This window comes from Podarcis filfolensis, assembly GCF_964270895.1.
Source record: "Podarcis filfolensis genome assembly, chromosome: 3".
Taxonomy (NCBI): Eukaryota; Metazoa; Chordata; class Lepidosauria; order Squamata; family Lacertidae; genus Podarcis; species Podarcis filfolensis.
In genome coordinates this window covers 78,919,686-78,946,088 of record NC_139606.1, presented here as the reverse complement: position 1 = coordinate 78,946,088, position 26,403 = coordinate 78,919,686, and the positions used below count along the sequence as shown (strand labels likewise).

The 26,403-nt window shown below is 42.4% G+C and overlaps 1 protein-coding gene across 1 annotated transcript in view; it reads right to left on the bottom strand.

The window, feature by feature from the left end:
- Positions 1–645: 645 nt before the first annotated feature.
- WDR64 (WD repeat domain 64) overlaps positions 646–26,403 on the bottom strand; it is a 69,131-nt gene continuing 43,373 nt past the window's right edge. The window contains exons 15-28 of the mRNA XM_083604239.1: positions 25,844–26,026; positions 21,161–21,288; positions 20,727–20,819; positions 19,459–19,552; positions 17,870–17,912; positions 16,640–16,788; positions 15,956–16,061; positions 14,889–14,950; positions 13,333–13,442; positions 11,468–11,656; positions 9,427–9,526; positions 8,371–8,451; positions 2,210–2,305; positions 646–804 (exon numbers count right to left, since the gene is read on the bottom strand). Coding sequence (XP_083460365.1) covers positions 739–804; positions 2,210–2,305; positions 8,371–8,451; positions 9,427–9,526; positions 11,468–11,656; positions 13,333–13,442; positions 14,889–14,950; positions 15,956–16,061; positions 16,640–16,788; positions 17,870–17,912; positions 19,459–19,552; positions 20,727–20,819; positions 21,161–21,288; positions 25,844–26,026 — 1,500 coding nt within the window. The 3' untranslated portion in view covers positions 646–738. The remainder of the gene's footprint in view (positions 805–2,209; positions 2,306–8,370; positions 8,452–9,426; positions 9,527–11,467; positions 11,657–13,332; positions 13,443–14,888; positions 14,951–15,955; positions 16,062–16,639; positions 16,789–17,869; positions 17,913–19,458; positions 19,553–20,726; positions 20,820–21,160; positions 21,289–25,843; positions 26,027–26,403) is intronic.

Sequence of the window (26,403 nt, the reverse complement as noted above, 5' to 3'; positions counted from 1 at the left end):
TTCGAACCGCCAACCTTCTGATCGGCAAGCCCTAGGCTCAGTGGTTTAGACCACAGCGCCACCTGCGTCCCAATCGGCAGGAAGTTTTCAACATGATCCAGAAGGGTAATCTTAGCCTTTTGCAGCAAAACCAACAGAGAGCCTGATAGCATCTTTAAAGACTAGTAACTTTATTATGGCATATAAGTTTTCACGGACCAGAGTACAGTTCATCAGAGGCACAGTATCTTCAACTGGCAGGTATGAGTGTACAGAGGACAGGAAAAACTGCAAACATTGGGGTAAAAATGGCAAAGACATGCAAAAAGCACAGTCTGTAACAATTCAACTCAAGTCTAAATTAACACCAACAAACACAGAAATTATTCCCAACAGCAGTAACTAGTGAAAACACAATCATTTTAGCACTGCTCAGTAAATCAACACCTGAGGTGGAACAGGAAGCCACGGTTTCCATCTAAGCCCAAATAAACAGAATTAAATTTAGTTATTAGTTCTAGTTCAGATATAGTGTGCTGGAGTCTCACTTTAAAATTCCTCTGTTGGAGTACAACAATGGTATTAACAACGGGAAAAGAAACTGATGAAAATGATGTCTGGCGGCTTGCGCATGCCTAGTGTTTCAGATACAAAAATCCAGAGATCTTTTGTGTTATCACGATTTTATTTTCATTGATGTTCATTGCAACACATCTTCCTGTTTCATGATTTTCATACTTGGATTGGCATTAGAGGAGGTTAGAAAGGAGGGGCCTGAAGGGTTTTTGCAGCTTTTGCAGCTTTTGCAGCGACGACACGCGATGGCTGTAAGAGAAAGAGCAGAACAAATGCTTACTTATGCCCATTTTAAGGCAAAGTAACCCAAATAGTATGTGAGCATTATACCAATCTTTGCACAAGATCCTGAATATCAAAGGCGGTACCAGCACACATGATTCTATTACAATCAGAAGACCCAATCTCTCTTCCCACCTTCCGTGATTCTTGTGCAGCCCTCTTGTTAAATTGCTTTGCTTGCTTTTGGTCCAGATCTTGCAAAAGACACATGAGTTTTTAAAGGAAGGTGGCTAGGATTTAGCTTAAGGAGGTTGACTGACGGGAACTATAGGGCAAGTGGGAGCAGCTTGACTACAAGCACATAGTAGTCAAGAGGTTTGTGGTGTTCTAAACATAGAGGTTTGTGGGGTTCTAAACAGGTAGAAAGGTTCAGCAACGGTAAGTAGTTTCCCTACAGCTAATGCTGAAAAACTAGTACTACTTAAAGGCACAAGAGTCAGTCTTCCTTGCTTTATGGTTTCAGCTTGCCTTGCAGGAAAGAAGGGGTGGTCTCTTCTCTGCTCCACCCTACTGCTAATGGGGCCCTGTCAGACAACTTCTGATTTGGCAGATGAGAAGAGCAACATTAGAATATGTCTGCTTTCTTACACTCCCATCTGTTACACTCTTACACTACTGGCAATACACTCCCCTGTACTTCTTTGCCAGCATTTCGGGGGTGGGGGATATTTACTTGGAGGGAGGGATGGGCTGATCTGTCCATTTCAGTTTCTTTCCATTTTGTAATTTTTTCACTCTTAAGTTCGGATCTCCACATTTCCACATCATTGTGACCCTCCCCCCCAAATCGTTGTAAACCAGCATTTTAGGGCAAATTTCACCCAAAATACATATATTTGTATGCAATTTCCCCTAACACATACATCTTTGCAAAGCAAATTTTCCCCACTATAACTATTTTCTGTATGTTATTTTCACAAATATATATGCATTTTTGTACATATCACTTGGCTAGAAAACTGCCTTTCAAAATTCAGAGAAGGGCAAATTTCAACATATTGTTTTGGAAAGGGCGAATTAGGGAGGTTTGCCTATAAATGCAAAGTGAATTGGATTTCTCCCCCATCCTGGCTTGTAGACTTTGAAGGTACACTGTGATGAAAAAAGAACGCTATAACCATGTTATAACAGTTTACTGTTTTGCTTTTTGCACTTTATTATTTGTCCCAATCTTAATTTAATTTTTGCAAACAAACTACCCACAGCCAATTGACCAAGAAGTAGCCAAACAGATGTGTCAGTTCAGAAGGTGAATTATTTGAATTTAAGCAGATTCGGTTGTATTGCCTGAAATTTAAAATCCAGAAACTCCCTCCACGCGCCACATTCTTAGACATAACATGCATGCTACACGAAGAAACAGTACACTTACTGAATGGGAAATAATTCTGCTTCTCATGCCAATACTGTCAACAGAGTCTTCCTGATCCTTTGTATGAATAGGTTTAATCTTCGGAGGAGTTGCAACCTTTTACAAGTAATTTAGAAAAAAATCAAGAATTATGTGGACAGGTGCAACATTTGTGAAATCTGCACTAAGGAAAAATCCCTTAGTCAGCTTCTTGCTGTTATTTATATAAAACACTTTTGATGTACAAGTTTTTTACATTTATCATGTCCAGCCTCACAGCAATCCCCTTGCAGTAGGTCAATATTATAATTTCTTTTTCAGAAGGTAAACTGAGGCTGAGATAGAAGTTATTTGCCAGGGAAATGTAATTAACACATACATAGCTGAGGTAGGTGTGATTTATGCCAACAATGCTCTTCTGCATTCTAAATAGGACACACATGACAAGTCTCTATGCAAAAGCATAAATGGCCACAAATCTGACATCATGAATGGGATTGTCCATAAACCAGTGAGAAAATATCCCCAACTCCTGGGACATTCTGTAATTGACCTTATGGTGGCCATTGTGGAATACTTTTAATGGAAGAATACAACGCAAAAATTCATCAAGCAGTTTCAGCTTGCAGTGGGTGAAATGGAGATAAATAATTCACAAGTTAATTAGATGGTCAATACCAACATATCTGTGAATGGTTCCCTGCCCACTACAGTTGTTAATACTATAACCTCAGTAATTATCACCAACTTGGTACCGTGAAAGGTTAAAGGTGTGCTTATAACATTTATTGAAGGTCTCATTGACTTTAATTTAGTCATCTCATAGCCATTCAACTTATAAATTTCTTCTTCATATGACTGACCACTGAGATTTATCTTCATGCTTCTGATAAAGTCCATGAAAGCTTATGCCACAATAAGTTAGTTATTTAGAGTGCTTCAAGGCTCTTTGGCTGTTTTTGAGAATGGGAAATAAATGCTGTGGGTGCTGAGGTGAGAGTTAAACTGACGGGTTTTTTATCTGTTATTTTTCAAAGTTACTTTCTGAGTAGTGCCAACAAGATAGGACTCATAAGAATGATAACATTGCTTGCCTATGTAGGCACGTTGGTGTTCGTTTATTTAAGGGGCCATAATGAACTTTGTGAAATAAATCTACAGACGCTTCTAGACTACAAAGCCTTTTATACCAATATACCTGTCCTCTCATGCCAATTTTTGCCATTTGTGGTGTACAGATAGCCTGAAGTGAAACCACTCCACCACCAACATTTTCCTGCTTACAAAATAGCCTTTTGGCAACCCAGCACGTAGTGACCTAAAAATCTTACCAATATGGTGTCAGGTTATAATTTCCAAAAAAAACAACAAACTTGTTCTTCTGGCTTTTGCTTTTGGAACAGTGTCATTCTTTTGGTCACATCTATATGGTTTGAAGAATCCCAGCTGATTACCTTCTTCAACTTTTCCCCCCAAGACAATATAGCTTGTGCCCGTCTGGCCTCTTCTTGAAAAACCTCCAAGGAAGAAGATCCAACAGCCCCCTCAAGACAGCTGCTTCCGCTGAGGTACTGTTTCTTCTTCAAAGCCCATATCAATTTTACACTCTAAAGAATTCACCCATGAACTGTAAGTTCCATTGCCACCATATAAAATGCATGTTTATTCCAGAACATGGATGCTGCAAGTGGTGCATGTTCTCTGTATTTGCCTCCCTTCATTTTAAAACCATTCATTCTTGTGCTGTCATTAGTGGGCAACATGTACAGCTGTTTTCCCCCCTCTGTCTCCCTGCCTTGTTTTGCTGTTAGTATTCGCTGTCAGCAAACAACACCCTCCTTATTTGAGATCCATCCTGCGCCTTTTTGCTCAGAAGTAATTAGGGATGGAGAGACCCATTGCGGTCCTGTCTGTTCCACTTCTACAAAGGGACAGAACTACACCTGTCTTGTTTCCATTTGATTTTTAAAAGGGAAATTCTTTTAAGTCAGCATGGAATTAATGCATCTACAAGGCAGTCTGAGAGCTCCAGTGGTGCCTTTGTCCATTTTAAATCCACCACCCCACACCTATAAAAAATTCCAGAAATAATCCAGCTACTAGCATATGATTGTTTGGTTTGTTTGAGTAGAACAGAGCAAGTCCCCGCTGAGAGTGACAAGAACTTGAAGGCACTTTATTGTTCTCAGCCCCCAGGACTGCAGATTCTAAAATGGACTAAAGTAGACTAGTGATCCGATCCAGATAATCAGGATTTGGCTGGATCAAATCAGGTAAATCCTTCTCTATCCCTATAAGCAATTCTAATATGCATTGTTGTGCCCATTTTGTGGAATGAGCTCCCCATGGCATTTCTTGACTGGCTGCTGTCGTTACTCAAATTATGTGATGCAACTACCTATATGTTTTAATTGTTGTCACTTGCTGATCTTAATTACTTTAATTACTTTAATGCACATTGTGAACTGCTTTGAGATTTATAAAGGAAAAAAACTGGCACTTCAGTTTTTAAGAGTGCTTTGGATTGCAATGTCTTTTCTATAAGCAAGATACACCTGTTGCCTTTAGCCTGCCATGATAGAATCTGTCTTCTACATGAAGAGTAGCTTGTGGTAGCAAAAACACCTAGCTGCGCTGAATGAAGGAGAATTTCTATTACTTCTGTAGAGGTGGAAAGTGATTTTGGCTTGCATTTTGGCTCATTTTCAATTGCTGATATATTATTCTCTCTAAATCTTTCTCTAAAAAGGTGGCTTGCTCATGCCAGTTATCTCCCATAGTATATGTGTGAACTTAATTTTCCTTTCCTGTATGTTAAAAAAAGTCTAATATTTCCTTGTTGACTTTCATTTTGTACCCCAGTGAAAAGCGAGAGAGTCACATTCCGCAATTACTTTTGTTATTTGTTTTTAGCTCTATATAACGTATTTTCAGATGTGTCTTTTTCACAGTGCAATCCTACTCTCAAGTTCAGTTGCACTTTTTCTCAGTTAAGCAGGTATAGATAGGACTGTGGCCTTAATGCATAAATCCCAATTGACTAAGAGCTGAAATGGAGAAAGTGGGTTTTCTGTAGCTTGGTGCGCATTTTGTTAGGGTGTTTTCCTATTAAACAAAACAGACGTGATGCAATTGGAGATTTCCAAGCAGCTGTCCCATGAGTGCAGCACCATTTGTGGGTTTGCTATCAGCAACCGGAAAGTCTCAGACATGGGATAGTGTATGTATGGGAAGGAGTGGAAAAGATGTAAAGGGTGTCAGGATCAGGTCCATACCTGATTTTGTGCCAGTCTTTTATTCAGCAGGCTGCCAAATTTCCAATCCTTAACAAAATGTCATATTAAAATTCTCGACTTCTGAATCTGCTTTGCAGTATTTGAAGCCAACACTGTAATATTGGAGAGGAGCAGATCAGAAAAGTTGCTTAAAGTTCGTCAAACCTGTTAGCCAATTCAGCCAAGTCCATCCTTTTGTTAGGTAAACTACAGGCAGTCTATTGTCATGGGAACTCAATATTTAGAAAATTGGTTTTCCATGCAGGAAGATTTCGGGAATGTTTCGAATAGGAAACTTGATCAGAGAAGAGAGCAGTTCTTCTGCCTTCCCAGCTAAGGAAGAGGCAATTCAGGTGTTGGTGTGTGAAGAGAGTTTTGGGCTTCATAGGGTGTTGGCTGTTTCTGTGGAGATCCGTTGTAGGAGTAGTGAACTTTGGCTATATGTTGGCTAAACTTTGGCTAAATGTGTGTCCCCATTTATGATCAAAATGCGTATTTGTAAATAAACCCAAGTACAACAAAACACAATTAAACCTCCAAAAAACATCTAAAAAGAACCAACCCTGGGTAAGTGCTGTGCCCCTGGAGCTTCTCACCACTCAAATATATGAACATTATTTTAAAGGCAAGAACAACATTTTATGGCTGCTTAGTCAACAAGACACAGCTTTAGGAATAATGTACTTCCCCCAAACAGAACTACTGAAATGTGTTATATTTCTATTTTTACTCGTCTTTAACACCCTGTGACTTTGTAACAGTGATATTCCTGATTTGTAACTGCAGAGTTGGAAAAAAATGGAAGTGAATGTTTTTCAGGTTTTATTGCTTCTCTGTCAGAAAGCATGTCACAAAATTCTTTTAAACTAATAACAGGTAATGGAAGACTGACAGTTGCCCTAAAAAGCCTAGAGAAGATTCATATGTTTCTTGACTGCCTTGCAATCTGTATACTGGTACAGAAGTCTCCAGTGTAACAGAAAAATGAATTTAAGGCTCAGCTTTAATGCCCATAAAGTGTCTAGAGCATCTTGGAGCCAACTGGGACAAACCTCTGTCATGCTAGGCCCCAGCACACAATAGCAGTTTTCATCTTACCCAGCACATGTACCATGAAAGGTTCAAGCTGGTCTCTGACCGTAATAAATTTCATGTTTCATGTTACCATGAAAGGCCAGAGATGCTGGAAGAAAGGCCTAAACATCAGGAAGGCACCATATTGGCAAAGTCTAGCCAATGCCATGTTCGTGTTTGTTTGTTTTTTCCTAAAAACTTCTCTCATTGCCTATTCACATCCAGTGTATATCACAGGCATAGGCAAACTCAACCCTCCAGATGTTTTGGGACTACAATTCCCATCATCCCTGACCACTGGTCCTGTTAGCTAGGGATCATGGGAGTTGTAGTCCAAAAACATCTGGAGAGCCGAGTTTGCCTATGCCTAGTATATCATATCACACATCAGTCCTAAACATCTCTTAGGACAATGCCAGTTGAGTGCCTTTTCCAAGATTCTATGAGAGCGGGAAGAGTCACAGTATCACTAAGATGGGAAGGCAAAAAACTTGAGTGAAGGAAAGACAGATATTGAGCAGTGGCAGAACTGGAATAGAGGTGAATGAATCTGACAACAATGATCATAACAATAGCACTTATACAGGACTTGTTAATGTTCAAAGTACTTCACATAAAATAGCTCAGTAATTATTACAATAAAATTTAACAGGGTTGATTCCAGCATTCCTCTCCCACTTACATAAGGAGGTAGAGGCAAATTTCTCTGATTTCCCTGTCCACTGAAAATCTGCTCTGTGAGATGAGAACCCTCTAGAACAGCAGGGCAATGTGTGCAGGGAGTTGCAAGGAGAACCAGTGGAAATTGCCTATCCTCTCCCTTCCATGAGCAGGAGCCTCTGCTGGACTACAGCCCCTTCCATTAGCAGAAGGGCACCTCTAGACCTTACCTAATGCCTATATTGTGGTATGGGGGAGATGGTGGCTTCCCTAAGGCCATTTAGTTCAAGGAAGAGTTGGGAGCCTGAACCCAGGATTTCCTCATTCACATAATAACAACAAACAGAGCTTCGTTGTGTTTGCAGAATCAAGTCTTCTGAGGATAGCGGGAGGAAACAAGAATGTGAGGGAAGGTGACAGCATGTATTAAGGTTCTCCTTAGATAAAGAAAGTTCAAGGCAGCCTTCCCCAACCTGATGTCCTCCAGCTGTTTTAGACTACAGCAGAACGCTTGCCAGAATGGCTATGCTGGTTGATGAAAGTTGTAGTCCAAAACATCTGGAGGGCACTAGGATGGGGAAAAACTGAGCTGAGGAGCAATGTGCACAGCCAGGTCAAAATATATGGTATATAGTACAATCCTGTGTGTCAGAAGTAAGCTCCATCTCAGTTGAGTTTAATGGAACTAGCACATACTGAGTTGAATGGAACTTACTTCCAGTTAAGTGCGTATAGGATTGCAGTCTAAGTCTGTGATCACATGCTCGTTTTTCTGGCAGCAATTCCCACTGAACTCAGCAGGACCTGCTTCTGGGTAAGTAGGCATAGGATTGTGATATAACTGTGGCTCAGTATCTCGTCTACAGACAGCCCCAGCATTATGACAACGTGCTGAATGCATATAGCCCATATGTGATGCTCAAGGCCTTAGTAAAAGTCAAATATTACTCGCTATAATAGGTGAGCCAAAATGTATCTTACAGGACAGTTGATATTTTATAGGAAGGAAACAAAACTCAGAGCGGAAAAGGAATATTTCAAGCTCAGTATAAAGTAAAAAGAAGATACTTAAATGAGAAGCAAATGGTAGCAATTCACAATCTGAGACATTGCTTAATTTTAATGTTTCTTCCATTGCGAAACATTTATTTAAGCAAATTACTTTGAACTCACCCTGTATATAGGTATAGACCCAAATACAACACCAGTATCTTTGCTGCCAGATTTGAAACTTTCCAGGGGGTGTTTGTTAATCTAGAAGACACAAACAATACCATCATATTTTCATTTCCAGCAAAACTCAAAAACAAATACTAATAATGAAATAAATAAAAAGCCCCACCACATCTAATTGTATAGGATTTAGTACATTCAGTGATGTAACATTGTGGCTAATACCTGAACAGAAACATGTATCTGCAAATGAAAAATCAAATAAAATCTGGTACTACTGTTAAAATTGTCAAATCAGGGCTCAGAATGTGCTTTTTTGAAACCTTCTTCTGACCTTCATGCTAACAGGCAAGGGTCTGAAGAGGAGCCTGCATTGTTTGGTGACAGTGGAAGAATTGGTGACAATGTACCCCCACCCCCATGCATTGATGCAGTCTTCACATGTTCAGGCAAATGCCTTAAAACAGCTGGAACTGTGGCTTGTTAAGGGTACTGGAAAGTACAGCTCCAGGGGGATTGAACTATGGTTCCTATGATTATTTGTGGGGGGAGTCATGTGATTTCTATGAATGGCTTGCACCATAAAGTAGCAACAAACTGGAAGCACCCATTATATTTAGGATGGACCCCCCCTCCAAAATTCAGTTAATCATGATTTACACATGCAACTTGATCTAGCATGGTCCACTTCTATGAGTGGCTTCATGAATGAACATTGTCTCTACAGATGGAGGACCCTTCCTTTGAAGATCACAGAGCAAAAATGAGAAAGCAAAGTACATAATAAAAACAACAAGCAGAAACCAATACCCCTCCCCCAAAACACATTTAAAGGGACATAAAATGTTAACCAGCCAAAGGCCTGGTTAAGGAGAAACGTTTTCACCTGGCAACTAAAGATATGGATGGCCACCTGTGATAGATGCTTTAGCTGAGATTCCTGCATTGCAGGGGGTTGGACTAGATGACCCTTGGGTCCCTTCCAATTCTACGATTCTATGATTCTATGTAATGGCAGTTTTAGGGAGTTCTGACATGACAATTGACTCTTAGTACCATAGGAGAAGCCAGGGCTTTGAAAAACTTGAAATCTTGATCAACTTCAAAAGGGCCAGGCTTTTTCAATGACAAGGAGCTTCTGGTCAGAGTCTTCCATCTAGAAAAGAAGAGAGGGAAAGATGTTGTAGTTACAAAACAAAATAAACTTAATGTCATAATCATGCAAGATAAATATAAAGTATAACTTGCAATAAAAAAATAATTGCAATAAAATTTAGAAAATTTAAAGCACTACAGCTTTGCCCTTTTCAGGCTGCAACCGGAAGCGCAGTAAGACTCACTGACCACGGAGGGACTTGCTTCTGTGTAATTATACATAGGAATGCTCTGCAGATGGATGGCCCCATAACTAACAAATACATCTTTTCTACAAAGGTAAATTCAAAAGAATGTAAATGATCCACATATATAATGTGAATGGTGGGGTCATTTTAGAAGTCCACTCGTCCTATTTTCCCCCCAGATGCACAATTTTCTCTTTGGAACTGAGAAGAGGGGAAGCAAGTCATGTTAGTTTGCAGAAACTGACAGCTGATTGGCAGGTGCCTGTGATATCATGAATTACTCCACCCCTACCCTGCAGGGCAGTTGTTCCATTTTAAAAAGTTACCTTAAAAAAAAGGGCGGCACAAACCAACATTTAATGGCATAAACATACAAGCAGTGCTTTAAACAATAAAAGAAGTTTGCAGCTGCCTAATAGTTGTGGGTGGGTGTGCTTAGGAGGGATATCTGCATTTGAACTGGTAGTAAGTACTTCTATCAAATGCAGTACAAAAGCAGGTGGGACATGGGGATTTCACCTTGCGGATGAAGTAACTACTGACTCCTGTCTTAGGAGTATGGGCCCTAAATGCGCGTAGTGAAAGTGCTAACCTAACACCATGTTGCTGAATTGTATTGTTTTCATTTATTATTTATAGACTACCATTCATCGCAATGTGCATTACAAAGGACAGCTTTCACAGGTTCCAACCCAAAAGGGCGATTATTTATACCTCTCTGAAACCTTAAATGTGCACTCACAACTTATTTGAAATATTAATTTTATTTCATGAGCAAGCTGTGGAAATCTTTAAAGGTAAAGGTAAAGGTAAATGGACCCCTGACCATTAGGTCCAGTTGTGACTGAGTCTGGGGTTGCAACGCTCATCTCGCTTTATTGGCCGAGGGAGCCGGCGTATAGCTTCCAGGTCATGTGGCCAGCATGACTGAGCCACTTCTGGTGAACCAGAGCAGCGCACGGAAACACCGTTTACCTTCCCGCCGGAGCAGTACCTATTTATCTACTTGCACTTCAACGTGCTTTCGAACTGCTAGGTTGGCAGGAGCAGGGACTGAGCAACGGGAGCTCACCCCATCGTGGGGATTCGAATCGCCATCCTTCTGATCGGCAAGTCCTAGGCTCTGTGGTTTAACCCACAGCGCCACCCGCGTCCCTTTTTTGGAAATCTTTATGTGGGCATAAAGGTAACTGGCAGCTATATATATATATTTTTAAAAAACAGCTGCTTAAAAAGTCACAACTTCATTTATTAATGTGAATAATTATCTTTGTCTCGCATCAGAACAGGGTGGAGAGAAAATGAAGAAAGTCAGCCCCTTGCTGATTTGTGGAACGGTTTCAGGGACACTGTCCTTCAGATCAGATGTGGCATCTGCAAAGTTTCACAGGCATTGCTGAGCTTCGGGGGGGGGGGGGGGGATATTGTGGTGACTGACAAAAGTTTTGTGACAGTGAGATGGTAGGTGGGTGGAAAGGATATTTGGGTCCATACTTGTGGCCACAACCCACATTGTTTAGCCTCAGTTCAGTGTATTCTGTAGTAATTCTATATAGCAGAGATGGGGAACCTGTTACTCTCCAGATGTTGTTTTCATCATTCCTGACCAATGGCCAAGATGGCTGAGGCTGATGGGAGTTGGAGTCCAACAGCTGCTGGAGGGCCACACATTTCCCATCCTTGCCTTATACACAAGTTCCTATAGAAACTGCAAATGTTTCTCCTCATGCAATCTAATATGTGGCCAATCTTACTTCTCTCTGTCAAGGACCAGAGGATATTCAAACTTCTGTTTTTTATCCATATATTTGCTGTTGTCTCTTATGCTGAAGGGGATTTCATTCACGTCACAGGGCAAAATGATATCTGCGGATTCCAAAAGTTCGAACAACCTGCGCTGGCCAAAGTAACCAATGTAGTGTCCATCGGGTGCATGCCAGAGCCTGTGTGGGGAAGAAGGCCAATAAAGAAATGTTTAAACAATATCGATTTCTAAACAGACTACTAACCAAATACTAACCAAAAACGAAACAGATTTCCACTTGAAAAGAATAGGAATGCTCACAACATAATATATTAAGAACCAGTGCTCAAAACCTCTTTGTCTGTAGTGGTTAGCCTGTGGCAGTCCACAGAAACATAGTTATTCAGCATGTCCACCAGGAGCAGAAGCTGCAGTCAGGCACAATAATATCTTTGGCAGTTGCTGGGATCACAGTGCTCCAACAGGGCCCATGGTAGATGTTTGCCCTGGGCCCTCTATCAAAAAATTCCCCCCAAACAACTCTCACTGGCTTTTAGCAGTGGCCATGTTTTTTTTTTTGGGGGGGGGGGGCAAATGACCATGATTTTTCTATACTGTACCCTGGAAGTCAACTCAACTTTTGAGGAAAAACATGGCTGCCATTGAAATGGAATTCTACTCAATATTGATCCAGAGCAGAACTCCAACGTATAGTTAGCCGAGTAAAAACTTAAGCACGTTGCAGGATTCCCAAAAAATAGACCAGAGGCAATTATATTTCACCCAGCAGAGCTTTACTGCTACTGAAGGCAAATGAGCATAATGGTCACAAATCCAATACATTCAGGTTTGGTACTGTTCATAAGAAATCTAGCAGACTTAACTTAAACTTACAATAACTTATAATAAGACTAAACCTTATCACTATATACAGAATACCACACCAGAAGGAAAGAGATAGAAAAAGACAGTGAAACCCAGGCTCCTTCTGGCCTGTTATTATAGTCAGCATGACCTTGACAGAAGAGATAACAGAACCAGTTTAAGGCAGCTGTACTCAGCTTCTCTGAAGGAATAACCCAAATACCATGTTTCTTTCACACAGAGAAGCTTCCAGAACACTCTTGAATTAATTAGAATGGGAAAGATATCTACACATCAGATCAATACTTTCTGTACCAAGAAATCCAAAATGACAGCCATAACCAAGAGAAAACTCCAAGAGCCCAGCAAAAGTTCTAGAGAGGCCCAGTAGGAGAAAGGACAAATGGACGGCATTTGCTGAGTGACACCTCTGTTAAGTTGTGGGTGAACATATCAGATGACACAGTGATTCTTCAAACAGCTCTTGTTTATTCACAGGCCCAGAACAGAACTGGGCTCAAGGGTTCAGCCAACCTGCTTATATAGAGCTCAACTACAAAGCAACAGTAACAGTAACAGCTATCCAATCACTGAACATTACTTTCAATTCCTTATTTGCATATGTGGACCTGAGTGAAAACTATCTACAGTATTCCCCCTGCTGGCCCAGGGTGAGAACTTCAGTACATAACACCCTCAATGCTGGAACTGGCTCTCTCTGCAGTTTTCCATACAGTATCCCAGGCCATGCTGTGGTATTATTTGCCAGCGTGGTCACATTCACAACTTTTATTTAATGCACATTTATACCACTTTGGAAACCATGGCTTTTCTCAGACAATCCTGGGAACTGTAATTTACCCCTCACAGCTACACTTCCCAGCACCCTTAACAGATTACACTTCCTAGGATTCACTGAGGAAAGCTATGTGCTTTTAAATGGCCCATCAAGTGGACAAAGCAACTCTGGCATAGGCCAAATTCAAATGCTTACCACTAATTGTAACTAACCTGACAGAACTATCACTAGCAGCAGTCACCACAAGGCATTTTTCTTCTTCATAGAACAAGCTGACTATTTTGGCGGAATGAGCTCTCCAGCAAATTTGTTGCTTTATATGCTGCACAATAAGAGAGGGTAGCAATATGTGAGACAGCTTTGGTGGGCATTGAGAAGCTCTAACACTCATGCAGCTGATGTGAACAGGTGTAGGTAAGTCATCCCAACACAGCTAACCAACTCTTTATTTTACTTTTACATATTTAGAAACAGGTTCACAGCTGGAAGGATTCAAACTGTTGTACAAGATAAAATGAGAAAAAAATACAAAACCCACCAACTTTAAAAACGGTAAAACCACCTAGATGATCAGGGAACCTTGCTACCAGTGCAGACTGCATACGGTTCTGAACATTTTGAATTGAAGGGTGGAAAATGAATGCTTTAAATAAATACTGGTTCAGTCCTCCAGCATGGAAGTACATCATGTCTGGCAGGAAACAGGCCTGTTTGTGTCTCCATCAAAGATGGACATCAGGCCTCAGGCACAGCTACAGAAAAAAGCTGCTCCATTTTCAGACCAGGAGGGTTGCTAGGAACCTCATTGGCTCCATGGGCCAGATCCTTATCAGGATCGGCCTTGCGGGCCAAATTGCTAGAAGGCAATGGTTTCTTTCCTCATTTTAGCAGCAGTTTCTAGGGATCCCCTCCTAATACGGTGGTAGGAAAACCTTCCTGTTTCCGCCGGAAATTCTGATGCAAACCCTTTCTTGCTTCAGAATTGCTCTTTCATTGTTTTAGCAAGGGATTCCATGCAGGTTTGCATGGACAGTGCCACGGTTGTCGGCTGGGAAACAGATATACACAACAAACACAGGATATAACTGCATCCTTGTGCCCATCAGAAGATGTCACGGAACTATCCTTGTGGGGCCAACTTGGGCCTATTGGCTGGAGGGCCCTCCTGGAGTACAGGACCCAGGGCACAGGCCCATGACACAAACTTGCATAGGATAATTTTTGTATAAAATGCCTCTGGGAATGGTGGGTGGCACCAGTCATAGCTGCCCTAAAGACAAGCAAGTATTTTTTTAAAAGTTTTTAAAAGGTGAGAGGGAAGGGAAGGGAAGACCGGCCAAGAGAGATTCACGGTTCAGGCCCTCTGGGCTACCCCTAACAACACCCTTCATTCAGATAATTAGTGAGGTGTGGTAACGAATATGGTTAAAGTGATTATAGAATGGATTTTTGGGAGGGTGAGGTGGGCTGACCATTTGGATTACTTGTCAAATCACAAACATGTGCCAGATTTTATAAATTTTCTAGAATACAGTAAGCCCTGGTCCAACCATAAACCCTGGGTCAAACACAAAGCCTCATGTTTTTAGGATTATACTAGACCTTCACTGTTCTTTACATTTTATTTAGCCGATCTTTTTAACATGAAAGTTCTGATTTGCAGCGCAAGCTAGGAAAGAAAATGGGCAAAATGGCATTGGTAAGGGGATATCTATTTTTCATATAATAAGTGAATTAAAAGTAAGCACTTATTTTCCAGCTGCCTCACCTTGTTGGTATCCTGTGGATCTTCTAAGAAGGAGCCAATATGCCATTTTATAACATGCCCCTCTGCAAGAGAAATGCCCCATCAAAAATAATATTTACACCTATGGATCAGGAGCAATTCAGAGATAATTTCATGGCTTATGACATCCGTAAATAATGACCAAGATGGGATCTGGATTAGTCTTTAAATTAATAATAGGATTTTACAGGTTCAGATAGAGCCTTCTTGAGGCTGGCACCTTACAATCAGATTGTTCAGACTCAGAAAGATCAATGATAGTTTGTAACAGTTTGGTTCAATTTTATCTTATTTGCAGGTAAGGAGGACCACTGTCAAGAACCCCCTTTTGTTTATGAGAAGATTTGGTTAATACGTTAAACATATTGTAAATTAATGTTGTGGTCAATTTCCCTTGATATGGTAGAGTTTTAATATTCTGGTTTTGATTTAAATTATGATTACTGAATCTGGATTATGTGTCCAGTTTACAGTCCTAATTTTTCAAGATGTGATTTGTTCTGTGTTGTTTGTTTAAAAAAATTGTTACATGATTTACCATTTATTTTGTACCAGGATAAGAATAACTGTTCATTTGACAATATACAGTAGCCGATAACTTTTTATATATCTGAAAAACTAATAATTTTTTTTAAAAAAAGAAGAAGAAAAAGATTTAGCACTTGGCTGCTTCCCTGTTGCTGAGCACTGATTTCTCAGGGATTCCTCAAAGTAAAGTATTATTTGCTTAGTGTTTATATGCATGTTTAAACCAACGTAATTAAGACTACAGTCCTTTATTCCCTTCTCTTTCCTCCCTTTCTGAGGAGACATACGCAGGATTTCTTTTTAATTTTGTTTCACACTTGCATGTTCTTACTATTGAATGCTTACAGATATTCTTTAGTTAATCGGAGTCATATCTTCAAAAGTTTGACATGGTTTTAGTAATTTGACCGATGGCTAGGCTTTGGAAAGGGTTCAGTTCTTGTCTGCACCCATCTTTTTTTTTTAAAAAAAAAATGCTTACAGACTGTTATGACAGCCTTAACTGATAAATGGTTGCTTACCTTTATTAGCGGCAAAAAGTGTTTTAGAAGATACACCAGTGCACAGTGCTGTCAAAGGAATTGGAGGATGTTTTGTGAAAGGCAAAATTTCTCTCAGTAGATCTCCCTTCACAAACAAAAACACAATCGGACTTTCTTTTAACAAAGCAGCGTTTTCTGACATTGGGGGTTTGGAGTCACACCAGTCTACTAGCACCCTGGCTAACACCGCAATCCTTACTCCTGGCTAGGGATCAGCAGGCAGTGAGATTTGACTACCGCAACCTAAACCCTGCTGCTTATGCTCACAGGGGTGGGTGGGGGGTTGCTAGCACAGCTGAGGGGCCTGAGGCTTGATCCCTTTGAGGAATCTGTTGGGCAGATCCAAAGTTGTTGGTGCGGAACCCCTGCCCCCCAAATGCCCCATTTTGTAGCTTTCAAGAGGCTACTGTTGGAAGAACAGCTGGATCAGAATGAATTCTAAACAATGATTTTTTTGTTCTACATATTTTTTAATCCTTTCCTTTGTTGATGAAGCATAAATAGTAATATAATTTTATGTGTTTCCTACAAAAACAGAGAAAGAGGACAGGAGATGTAGAAGAATAATCTTTTTGGATTGTACATCCTTTGGCTGATAGCACAATACAAGGATGCTTGAACCCATTGTTTTCTACCACAATCCAGTTATGCAAAAGGACCTACCGTTATAGTCCAGAGATAAATAAAACCATCTTCATGGCCAGAGGCAAGTATAGGTCTTGAACAACGTTCTGTTTCCTGATTTGGAAGTTCTAATAAAGCAGATCCCAGTGTTTTGTTCTCCAAGGTGGGAGACCCTGTAAATTTTGCTTCTAAAAGAAAGCATAATTGATTATAGGGAGAAGGCCTTTTCAGTTTTGGCTCTCCATTTATGGAATTCTCTTCCCAATGACATCTGCCTGGCACCTTCACTGTCAACTTTTGAATGCCAGGCCAAAACTAATTTCCCCCTGTACATGCTTTGGATGGACTATGACATTATTTTCCCTGTTAGGGGCTGCCAATGCTCTCTACTGGGGTGTGTATGTTGTTTTATGTATGGTTTGTGAATTGCACATGTTTTAAATAGCTTGGAGATCTTTTCATGTAACAAGCAACTAACAAGAAGTTCAATAAATAGTAAGAACTTTCAGTTCATCACAATAGTGCTTATTTTTTCCTTTGAACATGGACACATGCTTTATGGCAAAATGTGTTTTATACTAATATTTCAATGTCTGCATCTTCATCAACAGCCTCCAGGGCAGTGGTTGCTAAGGGGGTATAGACTTGCATGGAATTCTACATCTTGGTTAAGTCATTAAGTATCCTGCTGAGGTATAACTTGGTTCAGTCTCTGATTTCCTTGCACAATCATAAGCTTAACTTGAACTGAAACTGACACAAGTAGATAGTGACAAAAGAGCTTCCAGATAAGTAAGGCTCAATCTATTTGTTTCATCTTTGTGTAAATAATCATGATCATTATTTGAGTGTCTAGTAGTGAGTGCACTTCACAATTCAATGCAAGTTCATGGTCTCCAGAAAGGGATCAGTTCTGGTAAGCAATTGCTCAAAGATATAACATGCATGGGTTTCCTAGTCTTTGTATACAAGATTTAATCCTTCATTTTACCAGTCTTAAATAATAACATTCTGGCAACTTCAGTTATCCACTAGCATAAGCAAACTCAAACATTTAACTGAATAAGGACTTCTTCAAAACCTTTCTGTGTCATTCACTGAATGAGCATGTTTTCAAAACCTTTTCTGTGGTATTTACACATGTTTAACTATTCTTTTACTCAACCACTTGCTTAATTTCTGATAGCTATTTTTTTTTTAAAGTTTTCTCAAACATGGTCTTATATTAGAAGATTTTCTGCAACTTAACTCTGACATTCCAGTTCATACCTGAAGTTTCTGTTTTGGTATCAGTTTCACTTTTAACAGCTTCCTGAAATTAAACAATAGTATGCATATTGAAACAGAGGTTCGGAACTGAAAATAGCTTGCATAAAAACTAAACTCTAGTTGTTGACTACTGGGAGGAAGAAAAAAAATACTTCCATTCCCAGAAATGCTGACAGATTCAGAGTCCACAAATGATAGCCTATAAACCTATTCCTGTGACAGTAATAAATTTTAATTCTGATTTTTAATTGTAACCTGTGGGTGAAAGCCAGGTAATACGTTTAACAGCAATCACCACCACCATTTAATGTATTGCAATTCCACAGTTTCACAGTGCATTCTCCCTGTAGAATCATACTTATCCTCAACTTGCTCACTGTGCATGTGCACAAATCCCTGTTCTTACTGGCCACTGTGGCACTTAATGCTAAACCATGGTTCTGCATGAGCTAGGAGGAGCCCAAGCAAAGTCTCAGGCTTGCACAGTCTGCTGGTTTTTGCCAGCGTCCAATTTCACTTCCCTCTAATCTCAGCTTCTTTATCTATGAACCAGAGCACATGATTTAATGTGGCATTTTTACCTAGTTCATCACCTAACATTAATCTCCAGCTTTTGCTAGTACAGAGGCTATCATATTTCTCCCATGTTCTGATACTGAGCAGGCAGTACAGTACAGCATTCTTTGAAGCACACATCACAATAATTGTAGTGATTATTGAAAACATGCTTGCATATTTGACTTTTTGCACGGAGGAGGGAACTGGCCTAGCTTGCCCATCCCGTCTCCAGCAATGATCATTAATTGCTACAAATAATCTATTCTTAAAATGTGACTTGAAGAAAGGGAAATTCTGCTCATGCACTGGCCCTTTGAGCATTCCTCGTTATATCTGGAAATGCTGCTGATGTGCATCTGAAATAACACGAGAGTACTGGGGGCTGCTGCCCTTGCTCAGTCTGCTCATCAGCCCAAATTACACACCAAACTCCTTCCTCCAATGCTCCCTTCCTTTACACTTGACCAAATGCCTGTCCCTTTACATCTTAGACATGCCCCCACCTATCCCTACCACCACTTGCTAACACAAGCCCCTTCCTCTTCCAGTTTGCTCCAAGCCCCACCAGGTTTTAAAGGAGGTGGGGAGGAGCTTCAGAGACCAAATTTTCTAAACTATCTCCCTCCACTGTTGAACCTCACTGCAGTTGTGTTTAATGGAGGAGGAAGGCACTTCACAGAACTGTTTGCCAAGCTGCTCTTTGAAGCACCTCTGCCCTCCCCATTAAACAGTGCACCTCGGCCACCTGCTCCCTTGTTGTCACACTGGAGTTGCCGTAGCCACATTTTGGAGACCACACAAACTGCAGCATGACAGCAGCCCTACATTTTATGTCTATAGGCAGCTCTGTATGGTTACTCTGTACGAGAGAATAACACGTGCTAACACTCCTCTCTCTCCCATGTTGCCTTTATGAAGATAAATACTTCACGCTTTGCTGTCTTGTCTGAGTTTTTAGCAAATCTAAATGTTAACATGCACAACATTCTTACAAGTGTTTTTGGCTGCTGTACAAAGGTCAAAGGACATACCTTCTTTATGCTTGCAAAGCTGCTTTCCACCTCCTGTGTAGTGTTGACATCACTCGGTTGGTCTAAACTGTCGGTGGAAGTCTCGCTAAGTTTCCTTCGTGAAAGAAGAAGAAGAAGAGTTTGGATTTGATATCCCGCCTTTCACTCCCCTTCAGGAGTCTCAAAGCGGCTAACAATCTCCTTTCCCCTCCTCCCCCACAACAAACACCCCGTAAGGTGAGTGAGGCTGAGAGACTTCAGAGAAGTGTGACTGGCCCAAGGTCACCCAGCAGCTGCATGTGGAGGAGCGGAGACACGAACCCGGTTTCCCAGATTACGAGACTACCGCTCTTCACCACTACACCACACTGGCACACTGAAAGAGAGCCTCTAGGTGCCAAAGAATGTTAATAGGCATTTGAGAATGCCAAACAGAAATGCCAGAAGCTTATACCTAAAGAATACATTGTATTGACAATGAGGGCCTACTCAAAAACAAGACTGGCAGATTTCCCCAATGACTTTAAATGGCAAATGTTTTGGAGATGGGACAGAATGGAAGCAATTGCCTTTGCCATGTGGAATTTGAGCAACACCAATACCAACCTGAAATGTAACCTGATGGGTTGTGAATGAACAAGGCCAAACATGCAAGGAGCTGATTGCCCTTCCCCACATTCCTACCTTAGCAGGGGCATATACAAAACTAAGTTAGGTTTTGTTCATCTAGCCCAGTACTAGTAAGTGCCAGCATATCTACTTAAGAGAGCTGCTGTCTGTTGGAGAAGACAGCACTGGATGGACCAATAACTTAAAGACCTAAACTGTTTAGGGCCAGGTTATTTGAAGGACTGCCTTTATTGGGGAACCAGCTTGTTGGTCTGCCATTAAAATTAGATTGGTGGGCACTGGGGACAGAGCTTTTTCATGGGGAACCCCTGTGTGGAACTCCCTCCCAAGCAAATAAATAAATAAATAAAATCTTTGCCCCAATTAACAGTAATAAAGTAATAAAGAAACACAGGAGGGGGGGAGAAGGAGAAGCCCACTTGCATTAGTGGAAGTCTGCTTGTGCAACACTGGCTGCCACCACTAGGTTGGAGAAACGCTCATCAGTTTCACCCAAGTCCAAGAGCTAGCTAGCTCACTGTTTCTTTAACCCAGTATAGATCTAATGCAGCATCTGCCAACCTTGAGCCCTCCAAGCAACCCCAAACACCTGGAGGGCTCCAAGTTAGCAAAAGTTGGCCTAATATGACTTGTACATGCCTGATATATAGTCCACCTACCTCTCTGAGACAGCACCTCGGTAGAGGAACAGTAAACCGTTGATTCCTAATAATTCTTCTCCATCTTCTTGGACAGTGTTTCCAGCTTTAAATCTGTAAAGAAAGTATTTTTTGCTTTCTAGGTGTGTACTGAAGGATGCATTGGTTGGGAGCTAATTTCAACCCTTTCCAGATGTTGAACTGAGCAAGGCCAAAGGGGTAGCACATAGCTTCTGCCCAGTGACTCATATGACCCAAGCCAAGATGGAGGCAAGGAGCTGGTCTCCTCTGGCAGTGTGAGCAGTAAGAGATGATCTGCCCAAGTTCCCCGCTTCATGTATCTCACTTGCTTGCTCCCAATTGTCTGTCTCTCTGCTTACTCAGAGTCGTGATCAGCCAAGGTGCATGAAGGACAGCACTGTGGCAAGAGCCCTCTCACAGCTTTCATTACTCACATGTGCCTGGCAGTGGCAGATTCAAAATCCCACATGATGATTGCGCCATTTGCACTTGCGGTAGCTAACAAATTATAACCTTCCACTCTTAGTAGGTCAAAGCATTTCACTTCCGTTTTCAGAGGTAACTGAAAGACGACATAAGAAGCCGATTGTTAAAATTGTATTTAAAAGCCGGTATGTACAGTCTCATCATTTTAAAGGATAGAAAATACCTGCCTTTACTTCTTAAAATTCTTGTTCCAAACTGTGAAAACACAGGACTATGCAATCACTGTGCATTTAAGCATGGCTAGCAGCAAACAAAAGTGTCATGGCATTTTCCCATCACCCAGTCCAAAGAAAATGACTATACGGCTCAAGAGGCTGCCTACATGAAAAGTAGGCTCCTGGAGGCAGAGAAAATTGGAGAGAAAAAGTATGGGATCTTTTTGGCCCAGTGGGCCAGATCTTTATCTGTCCCCACCCTTGCAGGCAAACATTGACAGGTGGTTTTTCCATCCACCCAACAAAAGTCCCTTGCACTGCTCTCTATAATCCCGTTGAGTTTTCTCTGCCCCTCTCCAAAGAGACCTCTCAACAGTAAAAACAAAGTTTACTTCATGTGGTTACTTCTCAGGAGTGAGTATAATGTGTACCCAGGCTCCAAGACACTTCCTTCTTAGCAGGTCTTGAAAAGTCTGGAAATGCACCCACCTCTAGGGATGGAAGAGAAATTCAGTTCAGTTTGCATTTTAATGTGAGCCCATCTAATTCTCACTTACTGGAACAACAAGCAAAGTGAAACAATAGAGCAAATAAGCAAACAGCCACCCATCAAATTTTCCATTTCTTCAAATTTTGCAGTGCAGCTACAAGGCAAGTCATGTTGAGAGAGTCAGAACTTACAGGGTTAAGAGTTCTGAGTGGTGACGCCTCACATTCTGAGGGCGGGCAGAGAACACGGAAGGGGCGTGGATCTCTGTGTGTTTTGCCAGTCTGTGTGTTACGCTCCACGGAGAAAGGAGCCATGAGCTGCGTCTCACCGGGAAGATTTACGATGTGTTGAACTGTACAGCAATAAAGTCTTTAAGATAAGGATTGCTGTGTTTCAAGCCTGAGTTATTGCCACACGACAGAACGTCCAAGCTTCTACTTCTTGCTGTGTTTACTCTGCTGGAGTCAAAGGTTCCAGGGGGCAAAAGCAAAGCTGCGCAGCGGAAGCGCGCCGGACCCCCTGGTCAAATTTGACCCCCCCCGCAACAGGTTATGGATATCAGCAATAAAGATAAGCAACGTTCGTGCGTGTGAGAGGGCTGCAGCAAAAGGCCAGCAAGGAGAAGCTGGTGCCAGCAGAAGCGAAGGAAGCTCGCTGGGAAGTGAAAGCTGCAGGCAGAATCGGCTGAGGAGCAGCCAAAGGCCAGCTGATGAGACGCTGGGAAAGGGAAACTGCAGCCAAAGCCAGCCAGGAGTTCGCTGGGAGGAGCTGAGATCTACCGGACCGGGAGGTACCTGTAAGTAAGCTGGGCCCCCGGGGAGAGATGGCAGACAGCCAGGAGTCGTCAATCCCTGTTGATAAGGTGGACGGGAGCAAGCCCTGGGCCGGGAGAAGGCAGGCACTGAAAAAAGCAGTGGGAGCCAGGCTGGAGGGGGCTGAGAATTGCTCTGAAGAAGCACCATGCCCAGGAGGGGCTGGTGGACGCCCAGAACGCCCAGAGAGTCAAGGAAGGGCTGGGACTGTGTTGGAGGGCTGCCAGAATGCCCCCACACGTGAGCTGCATGCTGCAAAGCTGCTGGAAGCTGGGAAGAGGAAAGCAGAGGCAAGCTGTTCCTCTGGAGGCTATGCATCCAAGTTTGGGGGTGCAGGCCAGGAAGGCCATTCCAAGAGTCTTGAGAGTGCCCAGGCTGTTTGGCAGGAGCTGAGAGGGGTTTGCAGAGAAACCACAACAGAAGCCAAAAGCCATTTTCCCAACGGCAGAAAAGCCTCAAGGAGGAGTGCTGCTGGAAAGGTTGGGGGGGCAGACAAGACCAAAGGCCAGTTTGCAAAGTTTTCCACTCGGAGATGTTTTGCTTGCGGTTCTCCGGAGCACCTGCGCAGAAGCTGTCCACAGCGAGACAAAGGGCAGGAAGGTCCCAAGGACATTTCCCATGGGAACCAGGCGGGTTTCCATGGCAACTGGGCCTGCAGAGGGAGCAGGCGTGAGAAACAAGAGACGTTGACTGCTTCTATGGCTGTTTTGGAAAACACCACCTGCAACGAGAGCTCCAAGGTCGGGAGGAGCAGGAAGTCAGTTGCTAAGGCAACAAAGAAGGACAACTCCAGAGGGGGGAGGGTCCTACGTTGGGTTGTTGACTCAGCTGCGAATGCCCATTTGGTAACAGCGCCACCTGATGGACAAATGTGGAACTGCAAGGCTGTTTCCACTGAGAAAACAGTTAGATTTGCTACAGGTTCACAGGGCCGTGTAACCCATATTTCTAACTTGTTTGTCCCTTTTTTACAGGCTGAATTGAAGGTTTATGTTCTCCCTGAGATAAAGCATTGCTTGCTGTCTGTACCTTCTCTTTTACAGGAGGGATATTCTGTGAGTTTTGAAAAGGATGTTTGTACAATCTCCAGAGGTGGGAGGCAGCTCGTAAGTGTTGAGAAAGATCAGAACAACCTCTTTGTTCTGGAATCACCTCTAGAGGGAGGGGGGCACACTCATGTGTCGTGTGCTTGCGTGTGGCACAAGAGGATGTCACATGGGTCCTGCGAGGACGTCCAGATGTTATCAGAGTGCACCAAAGGTTGCAAGGTAAAAGAGTGTGGGAAACCTTTGAATTGCAAGGCTTGCAGGAAAGCCAGAAACAAGGGATTTGATGATCCCAGAGTGGAGAGGGTGACCACAAAGCCTTTTGAGCTTGTGCACGCAGACCTTAAAGGTATGCCACAACCAAGTCTGGGCAAGGCCAAGTGGCTGATGGTGCTGACAGATGATTTTAGCAGGAACGCATGGGCTTTCACGCTGAAAGCTAAGGAGGAAGCAGCGCAACTGATCAAAGATTGGGTTGCAGAGGTGGAACAGAGGTTCTCCACCAAGGTGCAAGGTTTCCAGTTTGACCGTGGTTCTGAGGTCACTGGGTCTGCTCTAAAGGGTTTCTTTCGCCAGAGGGGGATACGTCACAAGGTGACTTCGCCTCAGAAGAGTGGCGTGGCAGAGCTTAGGAGTAAAGCCCTGGTCCGAGCATCCGAAATTCTACTGGATGACTCTGGGTTGCCTCACAGTTTTTGGGGGGAGGCGGTAAAAACGGCCAATTTCTCGATGAACAGGTGCTACAATGCAGTGGTAGGTGACACCCCGTATTTCCTGCTTCATCGGCAGAAGCCGCTTGTGCATTTCTTTCGCACTTTTGGTTGCAGGGCCATGGTGCCTGTACCAAAGTGGTTGCAGCAAGAAGATGGTCCAAAGTACCAGGAAATGATCTTCTGTGGGTATGAACCCGCGACCAAAGGGTGGAGGTTCGCATACCCAGAAGGTGATCAGACCAAGCTTCTGGTCAGCAAGCATGCTGAGTTCAAAGAGCAGCAGGGAAATAGGTCAAGGCGCAAAGTCAGCCATGACGCTGTCTCAGATTGTCTGTCTGAATCCGAATCTGAGCAGGAGGGAGAGCCAGGTAATGGTGATCTGGTCGATGATCAGGATCAGGACCAGGGGGAGGCGTCTCCACAGGTTGTTAAGGGAGTGTCCAAGAGTGAGCCCTCATCTCCTGTGCGCATAATGGAGAAAGCTCACAGACGTGTCAAGTCAGAGGGGGAGTCTTCTGATGAGGAAGACGCACAAGCTGGCCCCAGTGGGTCAGGAGAAGAACCCCAGTTTGTGCCCAGGCGGTCTTCAAGGGCAACAAAGGGAATTCCACCTGAGAGGTTTCAGGTCACAAATGCGTGGGTTGGTTTCGCACAGTGCGAACCTGAGGTTTGTGAGGTTCAACAGGTGCCTAACAACGATGCCAGGAAGGGGCGGAAGGCAATGGGGAAGGTGTTGAACACTCAGAGGTCCCCTCAGAACGTGATTCGAGAGGGGGTGTTGAGAGAGTCAGAACTTACAGGGTTAAGAGTTCTGAGTGGTGACGCCTCACATTCTGAGGGCGGGCAGAGAACACGGAAGGGGCGTGGATCTCTGTGTGTTTTGCCAGTCTGTGTGTTACGCTCCACGGAGAAAGGAGCCATGAGCTGCGTCTCACCGGGAAGATTTACGATGTGTTGAACTGTACAGCAATAAAGTCTTTAAGATAAGGATTGCTGTGTTTCAAGCCTGAGTTATTGCCACACGACAGAACGTCCAAGCTTCTACTTCTTGCTGTGTTTACTCTGCTGGAGTCAAAGGTTCCAGGGGGCAAAAGCAAAGCTGCGCAGCGGAAGCGCGCCGGACCCCCTGGTCAAATTTGACCCCCCCCGCAACAAGTCATATATACAAAAATGCACATTCAAGGATAATCTATGCATTGAAATGCATGCATTAGTGAAAATAACATATACAAATGCATTTTATTAGGGAAAACTGCACACAAAAATGCGTATATTAGGATAATTTTGAATTAAAATGCTCAGTTTCCATGAGGATTTTTTTATTATTGTCAACTGGTATGGCTATGTGGCGGACTGAAATGAAGTTTGGAAAAAATGAGAAACTGAAATGGACAGATTTGCCAATCAATACTCACCTCATTCTTTGATTTTTTCACAGGCACCTTATCAAGCAGCAGCTGAACATCTGGAAAAAATCCATTGCTTTTCTTGGCATTGGGACTCAGTTTTAGGGACATGAGTGGATTGCCTTGTAGAGCAACTGATACTGCTTCAGGAAGCTCCCAAGTAATGCATAGATAAACTTCACCTTCATTACCCTAGGAGAACAAGGAGTTGGAAGAATAGTAGCACAGAAAAAATTGAGAATCAACTTGGCATGATTTATTTCTTCAAATAAATTTTTGGGGTGGTGGGTTTTCTAACTGAGGCTAACCTAATTATTCATTTTGGGGAGGCACTTCAGATATACTGGGAGAAGGATTTTTATTAAAGATTTTCTTTGGATACAAAAGTACGTTCATTGTCTCTATTTCTAGGTTGTAGAATATTTTCTACTGATCAGTTACATTCCATGTGAGATATTAATGTTGTATACAGTATAAAGTTGGGGGAGAAGAGAGGGAGGAGACGGGGAATGGTGAATTTACATTATTTTACTTAGTGTATGTGTGAGGTTTTTGCATCTGTGTCACTT